Consider the following 18,343-nt stretch of genomic DNA (forward strand, 5'->3'; position numbering starts at 1 on the left):
GGTCGGTGCATTTTCTCGTAGCACCTTCAACGTATCAATCCAACCCTCAAAAACTATTTTATGGCTATAAAACCTCTACTGCAGCTAGAGCTGTGACACATAAAAAATAATCAATAAATCAATGCACTCTATAAGAAAACTGGTGAGGCTCAACTGAGGGAGGGATTGTATCCCGGATGTGGCGGGCGACCAACTGGCGGGCGACCAACTTTTCAAAGCACTTCATGATCACAGGCGTAAGTGCAACAGGCCTCATTCAGGCTGTCAATGGTTGGCTTTTTAGGGACAGGGATAATGGTGGCAGATTTCAGGCAGGATGGGATGATGGATTGTTGCAGGGAACAATTGAAAATCTTTGTGAAAACCCCAGTCAGCTGGTCAGCACAGGCTTTGACCACCTTCCCAGGTACTCTGTCAGGGCCAGCAGCCTTCCTGGTGTTCACAGTCTGCAGTACCTGTCTCACTTCATGTTCCTGAAGTTTCCGTGTACTGCTGCAAGGTGGTGGATGTGTTGAGACTGAATCCGATTTGTCAGAAAAATTTGAGATTCGAGATAGGCAGGTGGCCAAGACATGAGAGGCTGTTTATCATTTTAGCGCACTGTCTTTTGTGCCGCATCTCTTTCGTGTGTAACAGATATCTACGAGCACTGGGCGGAGCGTTGCATTTTTTTCAGTATTTTTTTCCGTCACTAGCGCGAATGGCGGAGCGATCGCTACGAGGAGTATATATTACTTCTCGTTGGCTGCTCATAAGAACATCAGGGGCACTGGCTCTCTCCCGCAACTCCCTCGTGCAATGTCTCTGGTCGCAACACCCTGTTTGTAATGTCTCTGGAGTGCTGGGCGGAGTGTTGCATTTTTCAGTGTTTTTTCCCCCTTAGCCTGTTAGCTCCCGTTGGCGGAGCGATCGCTAATTCAAAACTACTTCTCGTTGGCAAGTGGTCATGCGTTATCCTATTGTGAGGACATTTGACACTGAAAGTCACTGTGGAGGCGGGGCAAACAGAGCCAACCCTGCCGGTAGAAGTATATAAAAATGTAAAACAAAATTAGAATTAGGTTTAGTATAAGATTAGATTAAATTTATTTTTGAGTGTGTCTGCATTATAATCCTAGGTCATTTAAATTAGTTTATGTTATATTACGATTCACCGGTGCAAATAGTCTCCCCCGCTTGCACCCGCCACCCTCTATGTCCCTCTCTCTCTACCCTCCGTGAAATCCGTCTAATTTTAGTTCCATTAAACATAAGATTTTAGTAATATATTAAACCACTAGTTATGTGTTACTTTGTTAATAGATGGCGAATTAGAAGAAATTAAAAAAAATCAAATCCAATATCCAGTTTTTGGTGTTTTTTCAGAGGGTTGGAACGAATTAATTTGTTTTTAGTTAATTTCAATGGGAAACGTTCGTTCGAGTTACGAGAATATCGACATACGAGCTCAGTCACGGAACGAATTAAGCTTGTATCTCGAGGTACCACTGGTGGCCGGCCGATCCCAGGGCACGAGGAGACAGATGACCATTCGCACTGACTACCTAGTCTGCCTTTTGCATAGGAATAATGAATAATTCATACTTATATATATATATATATATATATATATATATATATATATATATATACATCAGATGTGGTCAATATTAGTTAGATCTTGATACCAAGGAATAAAAGAAAGGCAGTAGTAAAAAAACATATATCCAACATAACATGTCAATATTGTATGGACATTTTTCCTCCAGTAGAAAAAAAACATACTTTTGAGGAGATAAGTTTAATTGCTAATGTTTTCCAGTATATAATCCACTTATGGTTGAAAAATGCAAATATTCGGGAGGTTTTAGAACAAGGGTCCGAAACTTTTTTGACGAAGAGAGCCATAAACAATTCATATTTCCAAACAATATTCCTTGAGAGCCATACTCAAAATTTAAAAGTAAAAATGCATAAAAATGTGTGCATTTATTAATCCTTTCGCCTCTTTGAAAGTAAAAAAAGTTTCTGAATTCTTTTAAGAACATTTTTTTCACTGTTGCTAATCAATGAGTATGAAACAGTATGCATGCAGAAGAGTCTAATGAAGAAAAATATTATTAAAAGGGGCTAGAGATAGTGTTGGCGCCACAGTGCCGAAGTGACACTCCCATTGGTGCGTTCGCGACCTATAATTCGGTTCCTATAATTTACCACACAGGTTAGCAGAGAGCCATATACACCCATCAAAAGAGCCACATATGGCTCCCGAGCCATAGGTTCCCTACCCCTGTTTTAGACTGATTTTGTCTTTGGAAAAAACTTTTTGCATAGGGAATTATAAAATTAAACACGAACTATTAATCTCACTGCGGTACCGTTCGGGTCTACAAATAATATTTAGTTCCCTGCTGAAACCATAGCTGACGTTACTAAAATGTTTACCCGTTGCTAGGTAACCTTGGCTGGCAGACAGCGCGGCGAGTCCACCCTTCTCATTGTATTATATGCAATTTGACTCAGTATTAGATTAGATCGAAAAGATGATGTTTGAATTGGAAAGCATCAAACCGTCCATATTCGACCAGATATCAGATTTGCAGCGCAAACTTCAACTTTTAGGTGAGTTTATTTCAACGTGTCGGTCTTGTCGTCGCTTTTACTTCGTCCCAATTGACTCGATGAACTTGTGATATGTTCAGAGAGCGACAAGAACGCATATTTTGAGAGCTCTCACTCAGCCCTGGAGAGGAATCGCCAGAACATTTTGCAGCTCAGACAGGAAAACAAGGACTTGCATAAAAGGGTGTCAATCGCCGAAGCCGTAAGGACAAAAAAAATACTGATCATTTCACGTCAACATCTTCAAAAAGGTCCTATTGCTCACAATGGACTTCACCCCTGAATCCCACTTTTTTTTTAATAGGATGAAAATGAATTCATCAAATTGGCTTTACATGGCCGAGGTGTGGAAAAGAACACCTGGCCACAGATGTCGGAGCTGGTATGTGTTTACCTTTTTTTTCTAACCTAGCGCCTCCGATCTGTAGTTCGCATTCGTTTACAAGAATCACTACAGCGAAATTCTTGCATGACAAAAAAGACGTCATCAGGCGGCACACAGAGAATGACTATCATTCATAATTTAGGTCACGAATTGTTTTTCATGGATTGTCTTTTAACGCGCTGTATATGACATACGTGAGCTGTCCGTGCCTGTTTGTCGTAAGCGATGAGCCTTCGTATCTCACATATCAATTTCATGAAATACTTTAAAATGTAACCCTTTTAGGGACAGTGATCGTTAAAGTGTAGGACATCTATTCAAAAGTCGACACATAAGACCTTTGATTCATGAATTCATCAACTAGATTAGATTAGATAACTTTATTCATCTAGCAAGAAGGTGAGAGCACAAACAGGAAAATACATTTTAGACAAATAAATAGGCAATAAATAAGTAAACAAATAAATAAGCGTGTTGCATGAAATATATATATATATATATATATATATATATATATATATATATATATATATATATATATACACCAGTGGCGGTCCGTGCATTTTCTCGTAGCGCCTTCAACGAATCAATCCAACCCTCAAAAACTATTTTATGGCTATAAAACCTCGACTGCAGCTAGAGCTGCGACACATAAAAAATAATCAATAAATCAATGCACAAAAATGGGGTAAAATCCACCTCCTAGCAGCATTTAATAATTAAATACAAATACTGGAGCTTTTCAGACTTTACAACCGGCACAGGGGGGTGATTTTCCCTTTTCCCGGGAAAAGACAGCGATGAACGTCAATGGCGTACCGGCAAACATTGCCCAAAAATGGGGTAAAATCCAGCCGAAAACAGCATTCACTGATTAAATACAAAACCTGGAGCTTTTTAGACATCAGAACCGGGCCCGGAGTATCATTTCCCCAGGAAAAAGACAGTGATGAACGTCGATACGTCCATACCCGAAACGGCAAAAATTGCACTAAAATTGGGTAAAATCCACTTCCTAGCAGCATTTATTGATTAAATACAAATACTGGAGCTTTTCAGACGTTACAACCGGGCCAGGGGGGTGATTTACCCGGGAAAAGACAGCGATGGACGTCAATGGCGAAACGGCAAAAATTGCACTAAAATGGGGTAAAATCCACTTTCTACCAGCATTTAGTGATTAAATACAAACACTGGAGCTTAAATGGAGCTGTTCAGATATCAGAACCGGGCTCACAATTGAAATATTGACACCACTGACACACACACACACATATACACATATATATATATATATATATATATATATATATATATATATATATATATATATGTGTGTGTATGTATATATATGTGTATGTATGTGTGTATGTATGTATGTGTGTATGTGTGTATGTATGTATGTGTGTATGTGTGTATGTATGTATGTGTGTATGTGTGTATGTATGTATGTGTGTATGTGTGTATGTATGTATGTGTGTATGTGTGTATGTATGTATGTGTGTATGTGTGTGTGTGTATGTGTGTACGTGTGTACGTGTGTACGTGTGTACGTGTGTACGTGTGTACGTGTGTATGTATATATATATATATATATATATATATATATATATATATATATACATATATACATACATATATACACATATACACACGTATACACACGTATACACACGTATACACACGTATACACACGTATACACACGTATACACACGTATACACACGTATACACACGTATACACACGTATACACACACGTATACACACGTATACACACGTATACACACGTATACACACATATATACACACATATACACACATATACACACATATACACACATATACACACATATACACACATATATACACATACATACACATATATACACATATATACACATACATACATATGCATATGTACATATACACAATGCATGTGTTCTTCATTATGGAACAATAAACAAAAAAATTAATGCTGGGATTGGCTCCAGCACCCCCCGCGACCCTAATGAGGATAAAGCGTTCAGAAAATGAGGTGAGATTAGATAATAAGAAATAATAAAAATAAAATAATAATAGCGCCGCCTTGTGGTATAGAGGTTCACTCGCCTGACTTCGGTGCGGGCAGGCGCAGGCTCAATTCCCGCTGGTGGCGAAATGATTGGGAGTGCGGATGGTCTTTTGTCTCTCCGTGTGCCCTACGACTGACTGGGGACCAGTCTAGGGTGTAGTCTGCCTTTCGCCCGAAGACAGCTGTGTTAGGCTCTAGCAACCCCCGCAACCCTTTCGAGGATGGCCAGTATGGAAGATGAATGAATTAATAATAATCGTTATAGACAGATCGCATAAATCATTTTAAACAATAATTTGAACTGTTGAATATTAATACTCGGCAATTAAATTCGAGAAATTTCTCCCAGTGTTTTCATTTCCTAAAGATCACTAACAAAATCACGATGTCCAACCACTGCTGAACTATTTTTGGAACAGACGACCATACGCACCGAAGTCAAGCGCCACCATCAGGTGGACTTTTTACATACATTTAATCGTGGAGAGAAAACATTGTTGTCCATTTCATCCTTGTCAAAGTACAATAGCCACACATCTGATGGCCATGTCAAGTGTTAAGGCAGGGGTCCTCAAACTATTCCACAAAGGGCCGCAGTGGGTGCGGGTTTTCATTCCAACCCATAGATAGGACACCTTTTCACCAATGTTGTCTCCTACAAGTGCAACCAGTGGATTGTCGTCAGGTGCTTCTTGTTTTCTGCAAAAATCTCATTGGTTAAAGTGTTTGTGCTGGATTGGTTGGAACAAAAATCTGCACCCACAACGGCCCTCGGGGATCTGTTTGCCTTCCCCTTACATTTGGTGCCTCAATAGAACAATAAGAAATGCCTTTTTGAAACAACATCGCTAGATATTAAAAAAAAAGAAGCAGGAAGAAAAAAAACTAATCCAGAAAGTGAACAACAGAGCACAAGGACGCCATTGCACTATGAAAAAGAATTCACATCACAGAAAAGCTTTTGAAGCGGAGCCCTGTGTTTGATATAAAGGATATATAGATCCATAATAGTATTTTCAGTTTTCAACATGTAACTCACAAGGAATACATTGTCGCTAATAGGCTTTGTTCTTGGTTTTTAGGGAGCCCTAACCAAACTGCAACAGCGTGTGTCAGCAAAGATGAAGCGTCTCAACGCCGTTAAGCACGCTACTGTGACTGAAGAGCGCAGCCTTGAAGACCTAAAGAGGGAATGCCTGAGATTGGAAGCATTGGGCTTCATCCAGGCCATCTCGGAAAAGGAGGATATTACAATGGTATCCAGCTACATTAATTCATGTATACATTTTTCCCATATTTTATGTTTTTGATCATTTCAAATTGTGTAAACCATAACATTTTTTTTCCAAGTACGTTTTATAGTAAAACTGATCTCGTTTTACCCATTTCGGCTCTAATCCGGATCACCTCGGTCACTGGTAGCAGAGGAAAACATCATCGTCGACTGCTAATACTGTCATCCTTTAAGCATGATATGCGCACGCGCATTCCCTTTTCCCACGTCTGCCTTTTCACTATATAAATATAGTGCGTCAACAAGCAATGTACACAGTCTGTTTTCCATGTCTCCCGCCACCAACACACCTGAATCTAATCATCGGGGTCGGTATGAAGCTTCTGGACAGCTTCCTGATTAGTTGATCATTTTATTCAGGTGTGGTAGAGGAGGGGTATATGGAAAACAGACTGGGTAGGGGCTCTCGAGGACCGGACTTGGCCACCCCTGGTCTACAACATCTAGAATTTAGTGCATACAAAAGGGTACTACGTCCACTTTGGGGAATATTTTAGACTTTTAAATGCGTCCTATGTGAGCAAATATGTGGCGTGTTGCATTTGTATGGTTTATTATCGCAAAATATTTTGCGATCATTAATAAGGGGAGCAAATGGTCGAGGTTGACAGGTATGTTTTGACGCGCAAAACTCAAGTTTATACTCTCTGGAGTTAATGACTGATTGCATTCCACTAATTCAGTGCTAATGACAAAAATAGATGTTCTATGTCTTTGAACTAGAAGCATTGGAGATTGGCTTGAACTTCTATTCCCGTCAATAGCAAACAATCAGTTGTTGTCATTTTTGGACTGTTAGGCGCACCCGACGAAAAGCAGAACACACTAAATTTTACAAACAATCAATGGATATATGGACATACATAGATAACCTCTTTTTTTCCTGCAAACGCTTGTGGGCTTTGTATGGATAAGCAGTATGGAAAATGAATCTCATCTCATCTCATTTTCTGAACCGCTTTATGCTCATTAGGGTCACGGGGGCGCTGGAGCCTATCCCAGCTGTCTCCGGGCTAGAGGCGGGGGACACTCTGAATCGGTGGATAGCCGATCGCAGGGCACAAGAAGACGGACAACCATGCACAGTCACACCCATACCTATGGGCAATTTAGAGTGTCCAATCAGCCTACCATGCATGTTTTTGGAATGTGGGAGGAAACTGGAGTACCCGGAGGAAACCCACGCAGGGGAGAAAATGCAAACTCCACCCAGGTGGACGTGACCTGGATTTGAACCCAGGACCCCAGCGCTGTGAGGCCGACGCACTAACCACTCGCACAACCGGGCCACCAATGAAAACTGAATGAATGTAATACGTAAATTGAAAAAAAATGAGTTTCATTTTTCTGATATGTCATAGTGGAGAAAAACGTAAATAAAATTTCCAAGTAGTGGCCGCTTAGCAGACGTTTCTTCAATGCCGATACAATTTTAGGCAATCAGATTGTTCACTATTGTCCTTGTGAACTCAGTCTGTATGTGTGTCGGTATAGCAGATGTCAGAAACAGGCTCTTAAGGCTCATAAGTGGTGCCATTTTGGGTGTTTAAACATTTTCTCTATTATCACAAGTCCAAAAATGTTTGAATATTTTCATAAGTTGTATATTCAAATACTTCAAGCAACCATCATCTCACTTGAAGTTCATTTACACTAGGTGATGCATGTCCTTTTAAAAGTAAGAACCATATGTGAAGAAAAAAAAAATGACTATATTGCAGTGTTCACCAATTCCGGTCGTCAAGGGCACCTATTCTTCCAACACACCTGAATCAAATAATCAGGATCGTTATTAGGCTTCCGGACAGCTTTTGGATGAGTTGATCATTTCATTTAGGTGCGGTAGAGCATGTTTCCCAACCTTTTCTGAGCTGTGGCACACTTTTTGCATAGAAAAAAATCTCACCATCTGAAAGTCTAATTTAAAACTATGCCGCCTATATTAACAATAGTCGTCATCAAAGTTTCATCAGCAGGAATCACATAAGCCTCCAATATGATTCCAAAATCATTTTTTTCACACTGACCTAATGTCACCAAAATTGATATCTGCAGACCTTGAACAACTTCCGCTTCGAGTGATGCAAAAATAAGTAATGTCATGTTTTTAATCGCATAATGTTATGACTTTTCTCCAAATATCACTTAAATCTCCTAATATTATGCCAAAAAATTGTGCTCACACAGCCTTTATGTCGCAAAAACTTGATGGCCTGGAAACCAAACAACTTCCAGTTCATGTTAGAGACAAATAAGCAACAAAATGACTGTTTCACAATTTCAATCTTGTAATAGTAAAATCTATAATTTTAAGTTCATCATGTTTTGATTTTAACATTGTAACAGTTCAATTTTAATCTTGTTATATTCGTATTAATTTTTCTCTCTGAATATTACATTGTAGAACTTCTTGCAATTTCTTGCGGTATAATGGTCAGGCCATTGCTCATGGCACAAATGATCACTCCTCAGTAGTCTGTCCAGGAGCCTGATAACGATCCTGGTTATTTGATTCGGGACTGTTGGAGAAGGGAGATATGGAAAAAAGACTGGATAGGTTCTTTTTAGGACCGGAGTTGATGACCCCTGTTGTAAAGTGTCAGATACATGAACATGTTAGCCATTTTGAGATTTTGATTAGCTATTTGTCCAAGTTGTTTATGGTTATTTAACTGTATGTGAACCAGTCGAACATGATCAGACAAATCAAACTTCTTGTTCTTTGTACCTGAAGAAACTGAGGTCACTACAGAACCGCTTGGAGAAAAACCAGCTCAAGTGCAAGGAGGCTGCAAACATCATGACTAACTATCTAAAAGTGAAACGTCACTTGCAGGTTAGTTGTGGTCAACTCTAAGATGATTTGTCAGTCCCTCTTCAAGCGAGGAAGCATTCTTTTCTCTTATCTTCTTTTATAGGAGGAAAGTCTGACATTCCAAGGTAGAATTGACGAGCTAGAAGCAGAAATCGTTAAGTACAGAAAGGAAATGCATGAGCTTCAGGATATGAACAACAAAGCCCAGATCTCCAAAGAAATGGCTATTGTAAATTATGACTTCTTTCACACACAAGTGCACACCCGAACACACACGTAAAACTTTTTATGTGTATCGGACTATTCTCTTTTCCATCATCCTAGACCGAGTTACAGAAGGAGGAGGAGTTGTTCTTCAAGGAGCATCAGGAAAAAGATTATATTTTAGCTATTTACCGAAAAAGGGTGCAGGAGATCAAAGGCCGGGCTGAAAAGTTAGATGTGAGTAACACACGAGTAAAGAGGCGCAAAATTACAAACCAATGACACTTGCTTATTAACCTCTGACACACAGGCACAGAGGAAAAGTGTACCACAGGACGATCTGAATACAGAAGTTGAGATTGGCGCCGCCAAGATGGCTGCTGAAATGGCACAAAGCATCACTCTGTTTGAGACAACTCTCCAAAGTGTGAAGGAAATCACTGGTTATACAGCTATAAAGGTACAATGTGCAAACAGAAGCATTTATGTATTTTCTCCTCTGGCCTCTTTGCTTTGATTCTGTGATAAAATACAAAATGCTTTCATGTAAAATCTAGGCAGACAAAGAGGATTATTCGTTATTCAAAATATTGCGAAGGTACGGTGCATTTACCCAGGGACTAAATTTAATTCATTTTATGTTGTGCTACTGCTATGTAAAAATGTAAATGCAATCATCATGGCACTTTGTCAAGGCTAAATAAAAAGCTCAGTCGAGCCGATGCTGGAGTAATGATTATCCAGCGAAACCCCACAGAAGCTCACGCACATTCCAGCCAGAAGAGGAATTCAAACCCTCAACCAAAACCATACATGGTTCCTGTTATACCACAATGCTGCCAGAAATTACCCAGATGAAAGGATCGAGATGGTGCTTGTGTCTGTGAAGAAACCTCCTACTCTGGTCTCTTACTAGAGTCTGTGTCAGGGTTGGAGTGAAGATGAACAAGAAAGCAGGGAGGCCAGATATAGTAGTGCAGGGGTGGCCAAAACGGTCCTCGAGGGCCGCTGTGGATGCAGTTTTTTGTTCCAGCTGATCCAGCACAGACAGTTGAACCCTAACCCAATTCTGCTGAACCTGGAAGCACCTGACTGCAGTCCACTGATTGCACTTGTAGGACACCAGATTGGTGAAAAGGTGTCTTGATGGGTTGGAATGAAAACCCGCACCCACTGCGGCCCTTTTTTGGAAGTTTGCTCATCCCTGTTAAGTAGTGGATAACTCCAAATGGTTTAACATTCAATGGCAATGAAACATATTCACTCAATGCCATTTACAAGTGAAATTGTTTGGATGTCTAAAACCGTGGCAAACCGTGAAAGAGTTAAAAACTTGCTAACAAAAGCAGGAACAAGTCACACCCGGAACAGGGGATCTTAAATACAAATAGACACTTGATAATTAGACTGGAAACACAAGGTGGGCACAAAAGGTTGAGCGGAAGCTGATTGACAGATCCCATAATGAGCAGGCAACAGTGGGTGATATGATTTGGTAATGGAAAGGGCAAGCTATACTGGGGAACAAACCAGAATGAAACAAAAACACAAAACAATGCATGTAAACAAACAAGAATGAAACCAAAAACACCAAACAAAGCATGCGAACAAACAAGAATGAAACAAAAACACAAAAGAAAAATGGCAACAAACAAGAATGAATCCAAAGCAAACACAAACTGTAAATGCCTGTTTGTTTCGATGAATCGGATGATGATATCCAGAGGACATATATTGTTTATGTACAAGATTAGAAAAGGCTTTCTGTAACTGCAAGAATATCTGTGTGTCCAATGCATAGGAGGTATTGGATCGTTATATGACCCAGAGGAAGTCTCTTCGACATATGCAAGCTCTGAAAGCAGAAAACCAGTCTATTCTCCTGCAACTAAAGGAGGAGAAGGACCGCCTGAAACAACAGTTTGAGGAAATAAAGTATTCTGGAGAAACACAACTGTCCAGGTGCAAAGGTTTCACTGCTCAAATTTAAATAAAGCTGGGTTTTAAGTTATACTACTTACTACTTTTTAATAGCACTATCAAAATGCCTAAATATAATCACGCATTTCTAATGGGACTGCAGTTTGCAGCAGTGACAAATTACGATAAGCATCTATTTCTTTCTATTGGTTTTGGCCTGAAGAGTGGGGCAAATCGTGCCCGGACATTTCGTCGACGGACACTTCGTTGCCGGATGCTTCGTCCCCGGACGGTTCGTCGAACGGACGCTTCGTCGCCGGGCAGTTTGTCGAACAGACATATTGTCGCCGGACATTTCGTCGACGGACAATTCGTCGCCGGACTCACGAATGATTGTTTTTAAAATAAAAGGCAATAAATAAAATTATTTTATTAAAAAGAAGACAACGGAAATTCATATATTCTTTATTGAAGAAAATAAAACAGCAAAAACTTGCTTGACAACACAAACACTAACATTTGGGCATGTGCAAGTACTAAATGTGCTTGTCTCTAAACACACTACGCACGAAACGGTTCCTACGTTGAGCGCTCCACGTTTGGAAAGACCCCAAAAAGAATGAATGTGACATCTGAGTTGTTATGTCACGTTGATTCTTTTTGGGGTCTTTCCAAATGTGGGAACCGTTTCGTGCGTAGTGTGTTTAGAGACGAGCACATTTAGTATTTGCACACGCCCAAATGTTAATGTGTTTGTGTTGTCGAGCAGGTTTTTGCTGTTTTATTTTCTTTAATAAAGAAAAATAAAAACTCCCATCATGGGGTCTTTCCAAACGTGGAGCGCTCAACGTAGGAACTGTTTCGTGCGTAGTGTGCTTAGAGACGAGCAAATTTAGTACTTGCACACGCCCAAATGTTAATGTGTTTGTGTTGTCGAGCGAGTTTTTGCTGTTTTATTTTCTTTAATAAAGAATATGTGAATTTGTCTTCTTTAATAGTGGTTAAGGTTAGTGGTTAAGGTTAGGCGAACTGTCTGGCGACGAAGTGTCCTGCGACGAATTGTCCGGCGACGAAGTGTCCGGTGACGAAATGTCCGGGTACCGGGCAAATGATTCATACAGGGCATAACAATCACCACTAATCTTATTATATACAGTGGGGCAAATAAGTATTTAGTCAACCACCAATTGTGCAAGTTCTCCTACTTGAAAAGATTAGAGAGGCCTGTAATTGTTAACATGGGTAAACCTCAACCATGAGAGACAGAATGTGGAAAGATAAACAGAAAATCACATTGTTTGATTTTTAAAGAATTTATTTCCAAATTAGAGTGGAGAATAAGTATTTGGTCACCTACAAACAAGCAAGATTTCTGGCTATCAAAGAGATTTAATTTCTTCTAACGAGGTCTAACGAGGTCTCCACTCGTTACCTGTATTAATAGCATCTGTTTTAACTCATTATCAGTATAAAAGACACCTGTCCACAACCTCAGTCTCTCACACTCCAAACTCCACTATGGCCAAGACCAAAGAGCTGTCAAAAGACACCAGGGACAAAATTGTAGACCTGCACCAGGCTGGGAAGACTGAATCCGCAATAGGTAAAAAGCCAGTACACATCCAGGCCTGTTTGTGGTTCGCTAGAGAGCATTTGGATGATTCAGAAGAGGACTGGGAGAATGTGTTATGGTCAGATGAAACCAAAATAGAAAATTTTGGTAGAAACACAGGTTCTCGTGTTTGGAGGAGAAAGAATACTGAATTGCATCCGAAGAACACCATACCCACTGTGAAGCTTGGGGGTGGAAACATCATGCTTTGGGGTTGTTTTTCTGCAAAGGGACAAGAACGACTTATCTGTGTAAAGGGAAGAATGAATCGGGCCACGTATCGAGAGATTTTGAGTGAAAATCTCCTTCCATCAGCAAGGACATTGAAGATGAGACGTGGCTGGGTCTTTAAGCATGGCAATGATCCCAAACACAAAGCCAGGGCAACAAAGAAGTAGCTTCGTAAGAAGCATTTCAAGGTCCTGGAGTGCCCTAGCCAGTCTCCAGATCTCAACCCCATAGAAAATCTGTGGAGGGAGTTGAAAGTCCGTGTTGCCCAACGACAGCCCCAAAACATCACTTCTCTAGAGGAGATCTGCATGGAGGAATGGGCCAAAATACCAGCAACAATGTGTGAAAAGCTTGTGAAGAGTTACAGAAAATGTTTGAGCTCCGTTATTGCCAACAAAGGGTACGTAACAAAGTATTGAGAGGAACTTTTGGTATTGACCAAATACTTATTTTCCACCATGATTTTCACATTAATTATTTAAAAATCAAACAATGTGATTTTCTGTTTTTCCCCCCACATTCTTTCTCTCATGGTTGAGGTTTACCCATGTTGACAATTACAGGCCTCTGATCTTTTCAAGTAGGATAACTTGCACAATTGGTGGTTGACTAAATACTTATTTGCCCCACTGTAGGTGTAAACAACTTGTCCCCAGAGTCTTAGAGAAGTGCCTTTTTTTCTCCACTTGTAGTGAGAAGAAAATGCTGGATGATTGTGAGAAAGACATGCTGACTAAAGAGCAGAGCTGTGAAACAGCTAAGGAACGTTTTTCTACTCTTGTCAAAATTCTTGGCAGTATCCAAGCTGGAGTGGAGCACCTAGCAGAAAAACTTTATCACATCACACTGGTATTAAAAAAAGATATGGAAAATTATCCTAATATAAATTACTACATTCTTATTCCTCTGTTATAAATGAATTAATGAGATAATCAGAACAATTGCGTGTTCTCACAGTTCTTAAAATTGCATATTTATGTAGTTGTACGTATATGCCGAGCTCAAATGGCGTTGCATGTTAATTATGTTAGTTATGTTACTTTGAAGCTCTTTTTGTCCTTGCCTTTAACCAACACATTATAAGCAAGGCATTAAGTCACAACCAGACTGCCCTGAGGATAAATAAAACATTTACCATAAGTGCTGTTGAAAGCAAATATTAAATGAATGAATTTCTATGTGTATGGCATTTGTTCTTTTTATTCATTGCCTCTTCTTCCCTCTATGAAGAATGAACCACCGCCAAAGGTGGCTCCAAAGTCAAAAGACGTTTTGGTGTATCAGCTGACTCAATGTGAAAAGAAAGTGCAGTTACTCAAAGAAAAGCTTCAAGGAAAAGACCTCGAAGAGATCAAGAAGGACATGGAGGAAGAGGAGGTGAGATGTAATAAATGCCAGCTTTTGTATAAGGCATGTAGAATGAGGTGTGCTAATTTTGGGCTCTTTTTACAAAAGCACACCTCTGCTCAGAGTGTAAGTACCGGCGCATAAAAATTTAATGAGGGTGTCATTTTTCGTTAATTGTAAAATAAACAGTAACATACGACATGAGGACAAGACATTTTGGAAAAATGACTTATAAGGGACCTAAAATGCAGTTGATTAGATTAGATAGTAACTTTATTCATCCCGTATTCGGGAAATTTCATTGTCACAGTAGTAAGAGGGTGAGAATACAGACACAGGAAAATACATTTTAGACATAAATAAATAGGTAATAAATAAGTTAATAAATATATAAATAATAAAATAAAGATATACATATATAAATAAATAAGCGTGTTGCTGATATATATAAATATATGTATATGAATATATATATGAATATATATACGTATATATATATATATATATATATATATATATATATATATATATATATATATATATATTTACACATAGACTTACATGTATACATACGGTTGGTCTTAACATTCAGCCATTTGTTTTGTTATATCTGGGTGGATTGTGAGATAGGCACAAATGAATATGCAGCTAGCATGACTTCTCACACATTATATCATTCTCTAGTTCTACTTCATGGTTGAGAAACAACTGCCTCCTTACAACAAAAGAGTCACCATGTCTGAAGACCAAGAGATGGACGACTTTACTAACGGTGAGATTGCACACAGTCCAATAGCTAGCATTCTTGCTGACAAGCATTTTGTTTTCAGAAGACGAGAATGAAGACGAAGAAGGTATCCCCTCTCGAGAGGCGATGAAGCGCCGCTCTCTGACTATAGTTGAAATGTCCAGCAAGAAAACCTGGAAGGTGAAAAAGGGCAAGTGAACAAGAAAGTGAAAGGCCACGAAGGGAGACAGCGGGGTGGGATCTTTCTGTGGTCGATGCTGTAAGTAAATTGGGTGTATGGGTAGATTGATGGACTGAATTTATTAGAATAACTTAAAATAATCCAAATGAAAAAAGGCATGTAGTAATACTTTGAATCCTAAAAGAGTAGAAACTGGTCACTGAGAATCCTTGCAGATGAATAACTTGACTCAAAGAGGGAAAAAAAGGTTATCGGACTTGATCGCGATGACTTCTAGGACTTGGATTGAATTGACTCTAGTGTATTTGCAGTCAGAGGAAAGTATTTACTTGGTTTTCATTTTCCACTTTTGATCTTTTCAGTTTACAATTGATCTTTTTAGTTGGATGGATTGAAGTTGATGTTTTCATTCATGAGGGATCATGTCAATGAACCTATTTAAAGTTTGTAGGTTGCTAGGCGGCGTTACTGTTTTTTTCACCGAGTGATAAACAATGTCCTATAATGGCAGAGTGCAACAACAGTGATGTTCTCTATGCATAATTGATATTCAAATGATGTCACAGAGACAACCAGACAAATGAGTTTTTACAGTGAACAAAATCTCTGACTCACTTACTGGGTCATTAGGTATAGAATTTTATTTCTGTGAGTTTGTTTTTAAATCTTTGTTGTTAGCAACCAAAGAAAAATATTTTGGGGGGGGCTGTATGACACTGGAAATACTGACAGGATTCGGCTGTCATTAAGGTGGACTAATACACCAATGTATGAATATTTCCAACTGTGAATTGTATTTAATTGGAGTACATTGACTGATGACCATTCACGCTGATTTTTAAGGAGTTCACACAATGACATGATAAGGTTTTTTTTTTCATGATCAACCAGAACACAGATGCTTCTACTGTATCAATGTGATAACATTTAGTATTGTACATTTCATAAATGCAATAAAATTGTTTCCTCGGATGTACTTACCTGAGTAGCACGTTTGAATTTGGGGAAAAATCTTAATCTTGAAAACAACCAGTCATTTTGTATATTATGATCCATTGCCACATGCGTGAATTACGAAAAAAACAAGGCTTTAAAACACAAACATTGCCGATGACATAAATCTCTCATCTCATCTCAAACCGATTCCGCAGTGGGTCCTGGTCTTTGTTCCAACCGATCCAGTGCCGACATTTTAACCAATCAGGTGTCTTCCAAAATAAGTAACACCTGACTTTAATTAACTGATTACACTTGCAAAAGGTATCCTCTTGTTGAGTTGGAATGAAAACCTGCACCCACTGCGGCCCTTTGAGGACCGGTTTGACACTCCTGCCAGTGGAGCCTATCCCAGCTGACTCCGGGCCAGAGGCAGGGGACACCCTGAATCGGTGGCCAGCCGATCGCAGGGCATAAGGAGACGGACAACCATGCACACTCACACCCATACCCATACCTAGGGGCAATTTAGAGTGTCCAATCAGCCTAACGTGCATGTTTTTGGAATGTGGGAGGAAACCAGAGTACCCGGTGGAAACCCACGATGGCCTGGGGAGAATTTACAAACTCCACACAGGTGGGACGTGACTTGTATTTGAACCCAGGACTCCAGAGCTGTGAGGCCGACAAGCTAACCACTCGCACCACTGGGCCGCCCGATAACTTAAATGTTTCTCATAAATATACTTCCGTATTTTCTCGCATATAAGCCGTATTTATAACTAAAAAAAGATGACTAAATGAATGGTACAGCTTATATGCGCACAAGACTTGCTATACTCTTTTTCACCGGTAGATGTCGGGAAAGTAATATTTACTATTTGTTGGTTATTTTCTGTTTTGCAGTAAGAAAACAACCACTACTGGATGAATTAATTCCTTATGATATCGACCCTAATGAGGTACTCGGACGTTTCGTCGAAAGACGTTTGGTCAACCGGGCGCTTGGTAGAACGGACGTTTGGTAGAACGGACGTTTGGTAGAATGGGTTCGCGAGTCCCGAGGTTTGAGTCACGAGACTTTCATTTGTTTAACCCTAACCCTATTCACTCATTGTTAAATAATAGTCATTAAATCCCTATTCACCCAATGTTAAAATCTATCAATTGCATGCGAACCCGTTCTACCAAACGTCCATTCTACCAAACCTCCGTTCTACCAAGCGTCCGGTCACCAAACGTCCGGGGAACAAACGTCTTTCGACAAAACGTCCGAGTACCTCATTAGGGTCAATATCATAAGAAATTAATTCATCCAGTCGTGGTTGTTTTCTTACTGCAAAACAGAAAATAACCAACAAATAGTAAATATGACTTTGCCGACATCTACCGGTGGAAAGGAGTATAGCAAGTCTTGTGCGCATATAAGCTGTACCCTTGATTTAGTCATCATTTTTTTTAGTTACAAATACGGCTTATATGCGAGAAAATACGGTAGTATATTTATGAGAAACATTTATGTTATCGGGCGGCCCGGTGGCGCGAGTGGTTACGCCCTAATGATGTGCTTTTGATTCATACAGTATCTAAGAAATACCACGCGTGATGATTTTTCTCAAGATTTTTCCTTCAAAGCAACACATTTGTACTCCCTATTAAAACTATGAATATGGAGGGGAAAATTGTGAATCAGGGGGTGGCTTATACGTGAGAAATTGTGAAATTCAACGATTTTGAGGCAATTTTAAGGTTGCTTAAATGCGAGTAAATACGGTAAATATCAAATGAGTGAGAATACAATTGAATATGTAATCGGAACTCCTTTTTTTAATTTTCTGTACCACTTTATTCTCACTAGGGTCATGGGGTGCTGGAGCCTATCCCAGCTGATTTCGTGCCAGAGGCGGGAGACACCCTGAATTGGTGGCCAGCCAATCGCAGGGCACAAGGAGACAAACAACCATTCACGCTCACACTCGTACCGAGGGGCAATTTAGA

The 18,343-nt window shown here is 39.6% G+C and overlaps 1 protein-coding gene across 2 annotated transcripts; it reads left to right on the top strand.

Moving 5' to 3' along the window:
- The first annotated feature begins 2,439 nt into the window (after positions 1–2,439).
- On the top strand, positions 2,440–16,385 carry odad3 (outer dynein arm docking complex subunit 3). 2 transcript variants are annotated; one of them, XM_077605406.1, is made up of 13 exons: positions 2,440–2,601; positions 2,682–2,803; positions 2,906–2,983; positions 6,140–6,313; positions 9,086–9,187; positions 9,270–9,395; positions 9,491–9,607; positions 9,681–9,830; positions 11,172–11,332; positions 13,826–13,982; positions 14,364–14,510; positions 15,165–15,252; positions 15,311–16,385. In XM_077605406.1, exons 1-13 carry the CDS (start codon positions 2,523–2,525, stop codon positions 15,424–15,426), a joined length of 1,617 nt encoding a protein of 538 aa, XP_077461532.1. In that variant the 5' UTR covers positions 2,440–2,522; the 3' UTR covers positions 15,427–16,385. The 2 variants fall into 2 exon arrangements, with proteins under 2 accessions (XP_077461532.1, XP_077461533.1); XM_077605407.1 differs by lacking the exons at positions 2,682–2,803; positions 2,906–2,983 and having other exon boundaries at positions 2,455–2,601.
- The last annotated feature ends 1,958 nt before the right edge of the window (positions 16,386–18,343 follow it).

The sequence above is a fragment of the Stigmatopora argus genome, chromosome 7 (genome assembly GCF_051989625.1).
Source record: "Stigmatopora argus isolate UIUO_Sarg chromosome 7, RoL_Sarg_1.0, whole genome shotgun sequence".
In the NCBI taxonomy this organism is placed as follows: Eukaryota; Metazoa; Chordata; class Actinopteri; order Syngnathiformes; family Syngnathidae; genus Stigmatopora; species Stigmatopora argus.

What these genes read in the sequence shown, in the direction of transcription:
- odad3 (XM_077605406.1), top strand. Translation starts at nt 2,523, where the DNA reads ATGATGTTTGAATTGGAAAGCATCAAACCGTCCATATTCGACCAGATA. An exon ending in GGCCACAGATGTCGGAGCTG is followed by an intron (nt 2,984 to 6,139) that starts GTATGTGTTTAC and finishes CTTGGTTTTTAG; the next exon opens with GGAGCCCTAACCAAACTGCA. An exon ending in TCTCCAAAGAAATGGCTATT is followed by an intron (nt 9,396 to 9,490) that starts GTAAATTATGAC and finishes CCATCATCCTAG; the next exon opens with ACCGAGTTACAGAAGGAGGA.